The 15,213-nt window shown below is 38.5% G+C and overlaps 1 protein-coding gene across 8 annotated transcripts in view; it reads left to right on the forward strand.

Moving 5' to 3' along the window:
• PTPRA (protein tyrosine phosphatase, receptor type A) overlaps positions 1-15,213 on the forward strand; it is a 171,148-nt gene that overhangs the window by 107,293 nt on the left and 48,642 nt on the right. For 5 of the 8 annotated variants that reach the window (XM_027559301.1, XM_027559305.1, XM_027559306.1 and 2 more), the window contains one exon: positions 4,207-4,233. The exons of the other annotated variants lie outside the window; for them this stretch is intronic. In XM_027559301.1, the coding sequence (XP_027415102.1) occupies positions 4,207-4,233 (27 nt within the window). The remainder of the gene's footprint in view (positions 1-4,206; positions 4,234-15,213) is intronic. 8 annotated transcript variants of the gene reach the window in all.

Raw genomic sequence — 15,213 nt, forward strand, 5'->3', positions numbered from 1 at the left:
GATATTGGACTTACCCTGGATTAATTTTTTAATCTTAATTTTTCTTTCCTATTGACCTTTGAGTTTTTTCTTTTTTAAAATAAGCATACATACATACTTAAACATACCTTTTTTCTTCCATTTATAACACAGATAATAAATGTACTGTGTATATTTCTTCACCTTACTTCTTCTCAATTAGCCTGTCATACTTTTTCTATGTTATAGTAAGGAGCTGCCTCGTTGTATGGCTTTACTTTGATATATTTATCCAGTCTGCCATATTGGCCATCATTCAGGCTGATTTTACACTTACTGACAATAGTCTTGGGAGAATATAGGTTGAATAAGTTATTTTTAGTGCGCATTTATAAATTTAAATTGAATATTGTGAGATCTCCCTCTTTTAAGCTGTGTGTCAGAATGCCTGTTTTCCTACATTTTCTTCAGTGCAATAAATTATCAAACACCTGGATCTATGTCAGACTGACAGGTGAAAATTAGTATCTCAGTGTGACTTGAATTTGCATTTTACTGAGTGAGGTTGCGCATCTTTCCATATTTAGAAGGATCATTTATATTTCCTTCTTTCTTTTCTTTTTTTGAGAAAACTCTGTTGCTATCCTTTACCCATTTTTTTTATTAATGTGTCAGGCTTATCACTAGTTTCTGGTTCCAGCCTTGGGAAGGCGGAACAGAGGAAATAGTACAATTTCTTTTCCAGAGGATGTGACCCAACTCATTTATAGAAGGTCTTTGATGTTAGGGAAATTAGCCCTATAATAAGATTGCAGTTATTTCCCCTAGTTGTTCATCTAACTTTTCTTCATTGTAGAAACTGTTACTATCAGCTATTAATTTTTTTAATTAAAAACTTACTGGTTTGTGGGATTTCTCTAGCTGTCCAGTGATTAAAATTCTACACTGCCGCTGCAGGAGACGCAGGTTCAATCCTGAATCAAGAAACCAGGATCCTGCATGCTGCGCAGTGGAAAAAAAATGGATTTGTGTTAACTAAATGTGTTCTAGGTATTAGATCATATATAAAAAGCCATTCCTTACACCAATATTATAAAATAATTGTCTTATGTTTTTCTTTTACACTGTTACAGTTTTTTTCTTCTGTGTGTGTGCATGTGCTTGTATGTGCCTGCACTAAAATCTTTGATCCATCTGGAATTTTTTCTGATGTAAAGTGTGAACTGTGGACTTTATAAAATACTTAATATCTGATAAAGTGAGTCATCCCTTGTTAATCTTATTTTTCAGAATTTTGCTAGTAGTTCTTGATTATTTTCTTCATGAACATTAGAATCAACTTATTGTATAGCTGGAAAAAGTTCTTATTGATCATGTTAAGTTTTTTTTTTTTTTTTTTTTTTAGTGGGCTTTTTTTTGTTGTTGTTGTTCCCCATCCTGAACCCTCCTCCCTCCTCCCTCCCCATACCATCCCTCTGGGTCGTCCCAGTGCACCAGTCCCAAGCATCCAGCATCGTGCATTGAACCTGGACTGGCATCTCGTTTCATACATGACATTTCACATGTTTCAATGCCATTCTCCCAAATCTTCCCACCCTCTCCCTCTCCCACAGAGTCCATAAGCCTGTTCTATACATCAGTGTCTCTTTTGCTGTCTCGTATACAGGGTTATCGTTACCATCTTTCTAAATTCCATATATATGCATTAGTATACTGTATTGGTGTTTTTCCTTCTGGCTTACTTCACTCTGTATAATTGGCTCCAGTTTCATCCACCTCATTAGAACTGATTCAAATGTATTCTTTTTAATGGCTGAGTAATACTCCATTGTGTATATGTACCACAGCTTTCTTATCCATTCATCTGCTGATGGACATCTAGGTTGCTTCCATGTCCTGGCTATTACAAACAGTGCTGCGATGAACATTGGGGTACACGTGTCTCTTTCCCTTCTGGTTTCCTTAGTGTGTATGCCCAGCAGTGGGATTGCTGGATCATAAGGCAGTTCTATTTCCAGTGTTTTAAGGAATCTCCACACTGTTCTCCATAGTGGCTGTACTAGTTTGCATTCCCACCAACAGTGTAAGAGGGTTCCCTTTTCTCCACACCCTCTCCAGCATTTATTATTTGTAGACTTTTTAGATTAACAGGGACAGTTGATATCTTTAATTTTTCCTATCTAAGAATGCTATATATTCCATTTGCTGAAGTCTTTTATTTTGTATTTCTTGGAAGTATTTTAAAATTTTTACCACTTGTGTGGCACATGTTTTATTCAGTTTATTTCTAGATATTTATCGATTCATTCCTGTTTTAAAGAATATTTATGTTAAGAAAGGGTGTTAAATTTTGCCAGTTGCCTGCTCAGCATCAATGAGCAAGATCTGTATGGTTTTTCCTATTATGTGCTACAGTATATCATATTAATTGATTTCCTGTTTTTCAACTATTTACATTCCTGCACAAACAGCTCCACTTGGTCTTATATTTTTCTTGACTGAAGTGTTGTGATTTATTTGCTATTTTCTATTGTAAATTTTTCCAAGTTTTTTCTAAGTGAGATTGGTATATGTGTTTCCTTTGTAGGTAGCTAGTTTTGATAAGTTTTATTAGTCGATGTTTTGCTTTGCTTTATGAAAATAATTGAAGTTCACTTAAATTTTTCATTTTGAACAAAATGAACAAAACCTGAACAGGTTTTCAAAATTACTTAAATAGATTTGAGAAAAAGTCATCCCTTAGAGTTAATTTCTTACATCCCTATGAGTATTTTATATATTTAAGTCCTTTTTCCTGTTTAGGTTGACTAACCTATTTCATCGTTTATTGCTCTTTCCTTCTCAGAAATCTGCAATAAATATTGTATATTTTATTAGTTCTGTCATTTTTCAGTTTTTATTTCATTAATTTCTCTTTTATTCTTTTCCTGCTTTTCTTAGATTTATTTTACACTTTTTCTATCTTCCCTAATTGAATGCTTCATTGGTTTGTTTTCATTCTTAATTAATATGTATGTAATGCTGTGAATTTTTTATAAACACAGCTTTAGGCATAACCCATAAATGCTCCTGTAGGTAGATAGTTAGGGTGTGGTCTAAGCTATTCTGGCAAAGACATACCAAAATTCTTTGGTTACACAAAAATGTCCTTCCCCTGTCACATTCCGTAAGTGGGGGGCTGGGGGGGGGGGGCCTGGTGCTTTGCTTTGTCAGAAACCACGTTTTTCCTTTTTTCTTGTGGCTCTGGCATCCTGACAGTTGCCCTCATCTGCTTGATCAGAGATGGCTCTTATCACTGGATTCTGGTTCCAGCCCCTGGGAAGGGGAAACAGAGAAAATAGCACAATTTATTTTCTAGAGGGTGGAACCCAGAAGTTACTCTTCTCCCTTTTGTTCACATCCTGTTGACTGGAATTCTTCACATGATTATACCTGGAGTATCAGAAATTAAGTCTCTAACTGGACAGCTTTGCGCTCACCTAAAAAGGAGGGATGTTCTTTACTAAGGGCAAGAAGAGGAAGAGACTAATTGATATTGGGGGAAAGGTGGTAGATTACTGCCACAAATGTGATTTTTTATTTTTTAGATATTTTGCAGTTTAGTTTGTTGTGTTGGTTTATGCCATATAACTGTGAATCAGCCATAAGTATACATATGCCCCCTCCCTCTTGAACTTCCCTTTGCAATTTGGTTTTGATTTAATTTTCAAGTATTTTCCTACTTTGTTAATTTCTAGTTTTACTGCATCATGATAAAAGAATGTTGTCTGTGCTGTTTCTCCTATGAGGCATTTATAAAAGCTTGTGGATATTCCATAAGCCTTTGAAAAAGTTTTCTCTGTTAATATATAGAGTTTGATTTATGCCATTTAGATTTCATTATCTATTATCATTTAGGTCTTTTATATTTTTAACTTAATTTTGCCCTGATGCATTTTGATGGCCTAAAAGGACATAAAGACCACAAGAACCATTGTGTTTATATTACTCTTTGCATTCTTGTACATTTTATGAACATTAATGCTGTGTTGTTTTTGTCCTCAGGGAGAAGGCCAGATCATTGATAAAAGTTTAATGAATCTGGGCAGTCTTATTTCCCAGTTGTTTGCGGGTGCCTCATTCTAGCTCCAGCATATACAAGGGAAAAGTATCCATATTCCTAGAGCTTATTTTGACTTACATTAGGTTGAATAATAATGCTTTTCTTTAATCTGAGTGAACATTTCTGTTTTTTTACTCACTACACAGGTAATTCTGACTCGAAGGACAGAAGAGGTGAGCCGTTCACCTTATGTCTCTTGTCCTTTTTACAGTATATAATATCTGTTGTGTTTCCTCTGCTCAATCTATGTAACCTTGTGCATCTCTGGCTGTTACGTGTTTATTTTTCCTTAAATTGTTTCCATAATAACCTCATGGAGAAGAGTAACAAATATTCATTGTTTTTAAATGTAGATGTTGTTTTTTCTGTAGCCTATAAAACGTTGGCCTTTTGTCACTTTATATGGATTTTCAGCCCTCTCCTGTAAAGTCGCTATGGCAGAAGATGCTGTGTCAGTGGTCAAAGCAGGACTGTGGAATCCCTGGTTACCAGAGAATAGAATGCATGGATCCTCATGTGTATAAGTGCACATTTGATTAGGGAATAGTAAGGCTGCCATCATGGAGTAGGAAATGGAAACTCACTCCAGTATTCTTGCCTGGAAAATTCCATGAACAGAGGAACCTAATGGGCTTCATTCAGTCCATGGGTCACAAAGAGTTGGACATGACTGAGCAACTGAGCATGCACACAAGAATACCAGTTTAAGGTAGACTATCAAATGGTCTAAGAAATGATCATTTCATTTGTTTGGAAAATATTAATCTATGAAGCAATTTTTCTCATTCTGATTTCCTGTTTATCAAATCAGACTTCTTGAGATTTTTCTGATTCCATTATTTAATCATGCACAGTTTTTCTGCATCAGTAAGCAAACACTTGCATGCTTATGAAGGTCTATTAAGTAGAGAACATTTGAATCAGAAAAGTAGGTAATACTCTGTGCAGCAACTATAATTTTTTTTAATATACTAGGAAATAAAAGTAGATACTCCAGCCCTTTATTTATTGTCTGTCTACCACTGTGTTTGGTGAGGAACAGTGAAGTGTTACCATCTTATGTATAGATTTCCCTTGATTTTCCAGCTCTTGCTTTCTTAAACTTGGGAACTTGGTTTGACTAATGCAGTGTCCTTGTTATTCACTTTCAGTTACTGGAGTCTCACTATCAAATGTAGAACTTAATTAGATTTATGTTGCAATATATACTTGAATTTGCTCCCTAAAACTGCTCTTTTAACCAATCTTACAATAAAATCAAAAGTCAAAGTGGTAGGCTTCAAAATTAAACATAAGATCTGTGATTCCTTCCTACTTCCTACTTAGTGTGTATTTTGGTGACTCAGACGGTTAAGAATCTGCCCACAGTGTGGGAGACCTGGGTTTGATTCCCGGGTAGGAAAGATCCCCTGGAGAAGGAAGTAACAACCCACTCCAGTATTCTTGCCTGGAGAATTCCATGGACAGAGGAGCCAGGCAGGCTACACTCTACGGGGTCACAAAGAGTCACACGACCGAGTGACTAACACTTTCACTTTCTTTTCTTACTCTTCAGCCTTTTTCTTGCCCTAGATACTATCCCTGTTTTATCTACCTGACTAATATGGATTTTAATACTCTGATTAAAAAGAAATAAATTACTTTAATTATCTAGATTATTGCTAATTGTGACATGCTAAAGGTCCATCTAGTCAAAGCTATGGTTTTTCCAGTAGTCATGTATGGATATGAGAATTGGACCATAAAGAAGACTGAGTGCCAAAGAATGGATGCTTTTGAACTGTGGTATTGGAGAGTCCCTTGGACTGCAAGGAGATCAAACCAATCCATCCTAAAGGAAATCAGTCCTGAATATTCATTGGAAGGACTGATGCTGAAGCTCTATTACTTTGGCCACCTGAGCCAACTCATTAGAACAGACCCTTATTCTGGGAAAGATTGAAGGCAGGAAGAGAAGGGAATGACAGAGAATGAGATGGTTAGATGGCCTCACCGACCCAATGGACATGAGTTTGAGCAAGCTCCGAGAGATGGTGAAGGATAGGGAAGCCTGATATCCTGCAGTCTATGGGGTCTCAAAAAGCTGGACATGACTGGGCGACTGAACGACAATGTAATAAATGTTTTAAGTTTAAAAAATAATTTTGTGTAACTGCCTTTAACCAAATAGGAAAGTGAAGACGCATATGTAGTCTCAGCCTCATATGTAATGATGATTTACTAGAGCCTATCTTTAGAAGTATTACTATAAATTTTTATATCACATTGTAATTTTAAAGCCAAGTGCTTTTTGACAAATGAGGCTATTGTTTTGAAGCATCTGTATTATGTTGGGTTTGCTAAGCAAATGATGTCTTATGTAGGTGATTAAGGGTTGTAAATTTTTATGCATTGATCTTTGATATGTTTTTGAACAGCAGGAGGGGCATAAAAGAATAAAAAGAAGGGAAGGGAGGCAAGCTGCTTTGCTTCCTTTCTTTCAAAGTTGAAGCTATTTAGTAGGCCAGAAAGTTCCTTCAGTTTTTAAGTAAAAATAAAAGACATATTTTTCATTTTTACCAAGAACTTTACTGATCAACATATTCACTGTTTTGTTCCACTGTCTTCTGCCATTTTTCAGACAGTTTCATAATTCCATCTTGCCCAAACTTTTATCTTTTTGAGCAAGGAACTGTTTCAGGTGCCTTTTACAGTCTTTCAGGGAATTGAAATTTCTTCCGTTAAGAGAATTTTGTAAAGACCAAAATAAATGGAAATCTGAAGGAGCAATGTCTGGTGAACACAGTAGATGAATCAGAACTTCCCAGCCAAGCTGTAACAGTTTTAGCCATCAAAGAAACATGTGGTCTTGTGTTATCCTGATGGAAGATTTTGCATTTTCTGTTGGCTAATTCCAGACGTTTTTTGTTGAGTGCTGCGTTCAGTTGGTCTAATCTGAAGCAATACTTATTGGAATTAATTGTTTTTCTGGAAGGAGCTCCTAATGGAGAACTCCCTTCCAGTCCACAATGTACCCACATTACGTTGTTTGGATGAAGACCAGCCTTTGGTGTGATTGGTCGTGGTTCATTTCACTTGCACCACAGTCACTTCCGTTCCACATTATTGTACAGTATCCACTTTCCATCACTTGTCACAATTTGTTTTAAAAACGGAACATTTTCATTACGTTTCAGTAGAGAATCACATGTGAATATACAGTCAAGGTTTTTTTCCGCTTAACTTATGTGGAACCCAAACATCAGAGCAATTAGCATAACCAAGCTGGTACAGATGATTTTCCACACTTGATTTGGATATTTTGACTATGTCAGCTATCTTTCATGTGGTGTAACGTTATGTCTCTTGATCGCTATCAACTTCAACTGGTCTACTTGACTGTCAAGCATCGTCCATTGAGAAATCTCCAACATGAAACCTCGCAAACCACTTTCGACATGTTTGATCAGTCACAGCACCTTCTCCAAACACTGCACAAATCTTTTTTTGCATTTCAGCGGCATTTTTACCTTTCTTGAAATAATAAGTATAATATGTTGAAAATGTTGCTTTTTTCCTTCCGTCTTTAGTTATTAAAATAGCTACACAAAAATTCACCAATTTTGATATTAAAAGAAAAATACATACTGACATGATAGCTGTCACAATAGTCTTAACAAAATTGTTTCGAATGAAGTTAAAGACAACTGAGCACTACTAAAGCCATCTTACCAAAAAAACCAAATAAACTTTTTGGCCAACTCAGTAATTATTTTCTCATGTGTATTTATTAAATGTATTCCAAATTATTTTGGTAGAGCCAGCCTTTTCCTAATTTTGAAAAATACTAAGATTTACCATTTTAACCACACAGTTCAGTGGCATTAAGTACATTCACATTGTTACACAATCATCACTACCATCTGTCCCCCCAATTTTTTTTTTAATCATCTCAGACTAAAACTCTGTAGCGCATTAAGCAATAACTCCATGTTTCTTCCCCTAGCCCCTGGTAACCATTAATGTACTTCCTATCTCTATAAATTTGTCTGTTCTGTGTACCTCATTTAAGTGGATTCACAATATTTGTTGTTTTGTAACAGGCTTTTCTTTTAAAACATTTTCACTGGTGTTAGTTTGTGTGACTGGATGATTTGTGTAATATACAATAATATATTAAGCCTAATTCTAGCATTATCTACCAAAATACAGTGGTCATGAGTATACGCTCCAGTTGTTATTTAGTCATTGCTAGTTTGAGATCCCAATTTTATTAGTTTTGTTCTAGGGGAAGTAGACTCTGAGACAGAGATTTCATGTACCTGTGAGGCAGTGATGGCAGGAGAATTGGGTAGGGGTTGGGAAATAAGATGCCATGATATCAGAGCAAAGGCATTAGTCTGTGTGGGCTCTGGAGCTAGACCATCTGAGTTTGCGTGTTGACTCTACAACTTATGGCAGGGGTGGGGGTAGGTACTTTGTCTTCTTTTGCCATTTGCAAGATAGGATGGGAACAAAATTTCCTCCATAGGGTTGTCGTGAGAAATGAAGTGACGTTAAACCAGTGCTGGGTCGGCATATAGCAGTTGCTCAGCAACTCCTGCTACCGCTGCCACTCTGTTACTGTTACTTAGATGGGTGAGTAAGGGATCAGGAATCTCAGCCATCCAGTCAGAACTGTGGGAACAAGGGTGCTCCACGGTATCCCAAGGCAGGGTTACACTGCAGCTTACTACCACAACTGTCGACATTAGGTCATTCTCTGTCCTGTATCTTTTAAACAAAATTCTGCATAAACTTGTCTCATCTTACTTTTTAACGTGCTGTGTGCTTAGTACTCAGTGTCAACTCTTTGCAACCTCATGGACTGTAGCCCACCAGATTCCATAGTCTATCCATGGGGATTCTCCAGGCAAGAATACTGGAGTGGATTGCCATGCCCTCCTCCAGGGGATCTTCCCAACCCAGGGATCAAACCCAGGTCTCCCGCATTGTAAGTAGATTCTTGACCATCTGAATGTTTTTAAAAGTAGGGTTTTTATATGAAAGACCTTATAACTGATATTTGTTAAATAGCAAGAGTACAGGCTAAAACTTTTCTAACCATAAATTATTTTAGATGTAATCATTTATATAACTTGAATTTGTTTTTTTTTTTTTAGATCTGAAATAGTACCCTGTTAGTATTTGTGAAGGAGTTCTGGAACTACAGAGTTCTACAACCAGGCAGGATAAATATTCTGTTGCATCCTAGAGAGAGGCGCCTTTAAGTTTCTCAGCTCTCAGATCAGATCACCTGCTCCCCCTGGCTTTCTCTTTCAGTTCTTTTCTAGAGTTGGAATCTAGAAAGGGCCTGACATTCTTGTTAAAGAGATATCTTGATGTAAGTGACATTATTAAGTGAACTTCATTTATAATGGCTTTCTGTTTTGGTGGTTTAGTCACTAAGTCGTGTCTGACTCTTGCCCACCAGGGTCCTCTGTCCATGGAATTTTCCAGGCAAGAATACTGGAGTGGGTTGCAATTTCCTTCTCCAGGGAGTTTTCCTGACCCAGGGATGGAACCCGGATCTCCTACATTGCAGGCAAATTCTTTACTGATGAGCTGCCAGGGAAGCCCAGTGGTTTTCTGAAGCACCTTTAATAATATGTTCACTCAGCACCTATAAGATGCTGAAGATTCTGTGGGCGGGCAGTGTTCCCTGTCTCATGGAAGAAGCATGTGAACACCAAGAATCAGAGTCTGCTCAGCTATATACTATTGGATATACCATACAAAGTGCTATGAGGAGAGCTTAAAAGGCTCACTGTACATGAGGAGTGGGAAGGAGGCACGATGGTGAGTTTTGAGCAGTTTAAATTAATATAGTAACTGAGGAAAATGAGGGCGCATGAGATAGGGTAAAAGCGAGGAGACATGAAAGAGCCAGTCATGTGTTTGAGGAATTGTGCGTGGTTAACTTGCCTGAGGTGGGAAGTGGTAGGAGGTAGCCTTAGTGGTGTGTTAAGCTCAGGGTGTCTCCTGGTGATGTGATGGAAGGAAGGAAGATGGTCAGATTATTGTTTAAGAAAGCTAACTCCAGGGGCCTTAGGGAAGATGGATGAGTAATAGAAATAAAGGCTTCCAAATGGTAATTTGGCCCAAGACAACAGTGACTGGGTTCACCCCAGAGGTTTGGGCACTTGAGGCAACTTGATGACTTTCACTGTTTTTAGAGCACTTTACAACCTATGAAGACGCTCTTAAAACGATGGTGACTTTGAGAGTTGATAAATATTTGCCAAAAAGTATGAAGACAAGACAAAAAATTGGGCCTTAGGAGTTGAGGCTAGAGGAGTACGAACTTTACTTCACTGATCATGTTGCAGTTGACCAGGGGGTGTCTTAAGACTTTGGATGATTCACTTGTCTACATATGCTCAGTTGCTTCAGTCGTGTCCAACTCTTTTGTGACCCCATGGACTGTAGCCCACCAGGCCTCTCTGTCCAAGGGATTCTGCAGGCAAGAATACTGGGGTGGGTTGCCATTTATGAGCCCTTAGAATAATATGCCCTTTGTTTTCTTGGAAAGGGAGTATAAGCAAATAGACAACTTTTGTCCCAGAACACCATTTTAGTACTTTTAAAATGCTGCCCTTTAAATGCTGAACTTCTGCTAGAATGGATGGTTGGGGAGTGGGGTGTTGGGGTGGGAGTAGCAGGGAATGGGCTACCGTTCCTGCCTTGGCTGCATCATATAAGGCCATATCTCCAGAGAGCCCAGACCAGGACAAGGCACAATGAGATGATGAGTCTGTCTGGTTTGGAGGAGCCCTACCTAGTATAGTGACTGGATTATGAGCCTGTCTCCAAGTCTGAGATTTGATACAGGGAGCTGTAAATTCTCTACTCTTTTATTAATAGATCTGAGTCTCCTTCCTTCACACAGGGCTGGGACATCTTTACTCTCTGTATTATCTCTAACTGTATTTAAAAAAACATGGGTATAATTTAGATGTCAAGAGGTAAAATCTGACTTTAATGATAGAGGACTGTTCTGGCCTGAAAGCTTGGGAGAGTTAAAATGTTTTGCCAGCAAACGCATAGAAAAAGAGATCAGATTTTGGTTACCAGAGGTGGGGAGTAGGGGGAGGGGGAATTGGATAAAGGCAGTAAGTCCTAGGGATGTACGTAATTAGCACTTGTTATTGTCGTTCAGTACTAAGTCGTGTCCAACTGTCTGCAAACCCATGGGCTGCAGCCTGCCAGGCTTCACTATCTCCCGGAATTTGCTCAGACTTGTGTCCATTGAGTCAGTGATGCCGTTCAACCATCTCATCCTCTGTTGCCCCCTTCTCCTTTTGCCTTCAGTCTTTCCCAGCATCAGGGTCTTTTCCGATGAGTCAGCTCTTCACATCATGTGGCCAAAGTATTAGAGCTTTAGCAGCAGTCCTTCCAATGAATATTCTTGGTTGATTTCTTTTAGAATTGACTGGTTCCATCTCCTTGCTGTCCAAGGGATTCTCAGGAGTCTTCTCCAGCACCACAATTCAAAAGCATCAATTCTTTGACACTTAACCTTCTTTATGGTCCAACTCTCACATCTGTATATGACTACTAGAAAAATCATAGCTTTGACTATACAGACCTTTGTTGGCAAAGTGATGTCTCTGCTTTTGAATATGCTGTCTAGGTTTGTGGTAGCTTTTCTACCAAGGAGCAAGTGTCTTGTTGACTTCATGGCTGCAGTCACTGTCCACAATGATTTTGGAGTCCAAGAAAATAGAATCTGCCACTGTTACCATGTTTTTCCCCATCTATTTGCCATGAAATAATGGGACTGGATGTCATGATCTTAGTTTTTTGCATGTTGAGTTTTAAGCCAGCTTTTTCACTCTCCTCTTTCACCTTCATCAAGAGGCTCTTGAGTTGCTCTTCACTTTATACCATTAGGGTGGTGTTATCTGCATATCTGAGGTTGTTAATATTTCTCCTGGTAGTCTTGGTTCCAGCTTATGACTCATCCAGCCCAGCATTTCGCATGATATACTCTGCATATATAAATAAGCGTGGTTACAATATATGTCCTTGACGTATTCCTTTCCCAATTTGAAACCAATCCGTTGCACCATATCCAGTTCTAACTATTGCTTATAAGTAGCACTACTGTATGTTAAATACAAAAGTTAAGGGAGTAAATTCTAAGTGTTCTCATGCAAGAAAAAATGTTTTCTATATATTTAATTTTGTGTCCATATAAATCATGGATGTTCCCTAAACTTACTGTGATGATTGTTTCATGATGTAAGTCAGATCATCATCCTGTATACTGAAACTTTTCTGTTTCTGTGAATTTCACTGCTCTGGGTACCTCATATCAGTGAAATCATACTGTATTTGTCCTTTTGTGACTGACTTATTCACTTAGCTTAATGTCTTCAAGATTCATCCCTATATTGTAACATATGTTTCCTTACTTTTTAAGGCTAAAAATATTTCATTGTATACATATGCCATGTTTTGCTTATCCATTCATCTGTCAGAGGACATTTGGTTGCTTCTACACTTTAGCTATTGTGACTAATGCTTTTATGAACATGGATATTCTTTTGAGCATATACCCGGAAGTGGAATTGCTGGATCATATGGTAATTCTATTTTTTGTAGAACTGCCATACTGTTTTCCACAGCAGCTACACCATTTTTACTTTTCTACCAATGCTGGCCAACACTTATTATTTTCTAGGACCTTTTTTTAATAGCCATCCTGATAAGTGTGAGATTGCTCCTCATTTTATAGTGGCTATTTTAAATTAAATTGTGCAGGGTCCTCTTGCACAAATTGCAGTATATTTTGAAGATTTACCCTATTTCTTATATTACGTCTTCTGTCCTTGATGTTTGTGGCGGTCTTCTGTAGGACTCTGGTTGAGCTTTACTCTGGAGTGCTGAGGGGATTGGAATGTGCTCACAGTAGGGTAATGGCATTGTGAATATGTTAAGAATTCTTATCTTTTAGTGATACATACTGAAGTAACTACAGTTGAAATGATATGTCTCAGATTTGCCTTAATATATGCAACAGGTATAGACCAGTGGTTCTCAGTTCAGGGTGACTTTTCCCCTAGAAAACACTTGGCAACATCTGAAGGTGATTTTTGGGCTTCCCCTGGTGGCTGTGTTGTTAAAGAGTCCACCTGCAATACAGGAGGCCCGTGTTCAACCCCTGGGTCAGGAAGGTTCCCTGGAGAAGGAAATGGCAACCCATTCCAGTATTCTTGCCTGGAAAATCCCATGGACAGAGGAGCCTGGCAGGCTACAGTCCATGGGATCCCAAAGAGTAGGACACGACTTAGCAACTAAACCACAGAAGCTGATTTTGGTCATCACAAATAAGGGTTTTCTACTGGCATTTAGTAGCTAGAGACCAGAGATGTTGTTAAACATCCTGTGGTGCACACAACAGCCCCCTACAACAGAGAATTAGTTATCCCACAGTGTTAATTAGTGTGCAGCTGAGAACCCCAGACCTGGTAAAGATGGAAAAAGCTGGCATGTGATGATACTGTTGAAGTGAAATGATAAGTGCATAGGGATTTATTGTAGTGTTCTCTTTTTCCCTGTGGGAGTTTGAAAGTTTTCCATAATAAGGTATAAAATATATATGCAACTTCTATTTATTTATGTATATTTAATAAAGGAGCCATCAGCACACTTCCTCTCTGTATAGAGCATTGTTTTTCCAACTGAACCACAGCTTGTCTGTATACAAGCTGTGGTTGGTGAGCCTTTGGTTAAATACTCTGCTATCTCAGAGCCTACTTTTATCCCTAGTCCTGGTTGACTCTGAGTTTGAGGTGTTTCTCAGCCCAGGCTGGTAGAACTAGTACTACCTCTCTCCTGGAGTTTCTTTAGCTCTCATCTCTTTAGCAGTCTAAGTCCATCTGCTTTGTCTTCCACAAATCCCTCAAAGTTTCTGGTCTACTGATGCCACTCTGTTTCTTCTATCATTTCAGTGTCCTTTTGGCAAGAGGAAAAAATACAATTATGGATTTAGCCCACTATCTTGAGCCAGATGTCTTCTAATTACCTTCTTCTTTTTTTTTTTTTTAATTTTATTTTATTTTTAAACTTTACATAATTGTATTAGTTTTGCCAGATATCAAAATTAATCTGCCACAGGTATGCATGTGTTCCCCATCCTGAACCCTCCTCCCTCCTCCCTCCCCATACCCTCCCTCTGGGTCATCCCAGTGCTCTAGCCCCAAGCATCCAGTATCGTGCATCGAACCTGGATTGGCAACTCGTTTCTTACATGATATTTTACATGTTTCAATGCCATTCTCCCAAATCTTTCCACCCTCTCCCTCTCCCACAGAGTCCATAAGTCTGTTCTATACATCAGTGTCTCTTTTGCTGTCTCGTACACCGGGTTATTGTTACCATCTTTCTAAATTCCATATATATGTGTTAGTATACTGTATTGGTGTTTTTCCTTCTGGCTTACTTCACTCTGTATAATAGGCTCCAGTTTCATCCACCTCATTAGAACTGATTCAAATGTATTCTTTTTAATGGCTGAGTAATACTGCATTGTGTATATGTACCATAGCTTTCTTATCCATTCATCTGCTGATGGACATCTAGGTTGCTTCCATGTCCTGACTATTATAAACAGTGCTGCGATGAACATTGGGGTACACGTGTCTCTTTCCCTTCTGGTTTCCTTAGTGTGTATGCCCAGCAGTGGGATTTAATTACCTTCTTTTAATACCTGATATACAGCCCTCTGGAGAAGGCAGTGGCACCCCACTCCAGTACTCTTGCCTGGAAAATCCCATGGACGGAGGAGCCTGGTAGGCTGCAGTCCATGGGGTCGCTAAGAGTTGGACACGACTGAGCAACTTCACTTTCACTTTCACTTTCATGCATTGGAGAAGGAAATGGCAACCCACTCCACTGTTCTTGCCTGGAGAATCCCAGGGACGTTGGAGCCTGGTGGGCTGCCGTCTCTGGGGTCGCACAGAGTCGGACACGACTGAAGCAACTTAGCAGCAGCAGCAGCATACAGCCCTCTGTGATTAGCATTGAACTGAGACATAATATGGTGATAAATCATTAATTCTTCTATTCATTCACTCGGTGTAGTCCATCTAGTATTTGTTCAGCACCTAGTATGTGTGAAATTCTGTGCT

This window comes from Bos indicus x Bos taurus, chromosome 13, assembly GCF_003369695.1.
Source record: "Bos indicus x Bos taurus breed Angus x Brahman F1 hybrid chromosome 13, Bos_hybrid_MaternalHap_v2.0, whole genome shotgun sequence".
NCBI lineage: Eukaryota > Metazoa > Chordata > Mammalia > Artiodactyla > Bovidae > Bos > Bos indicus x Bos taurus.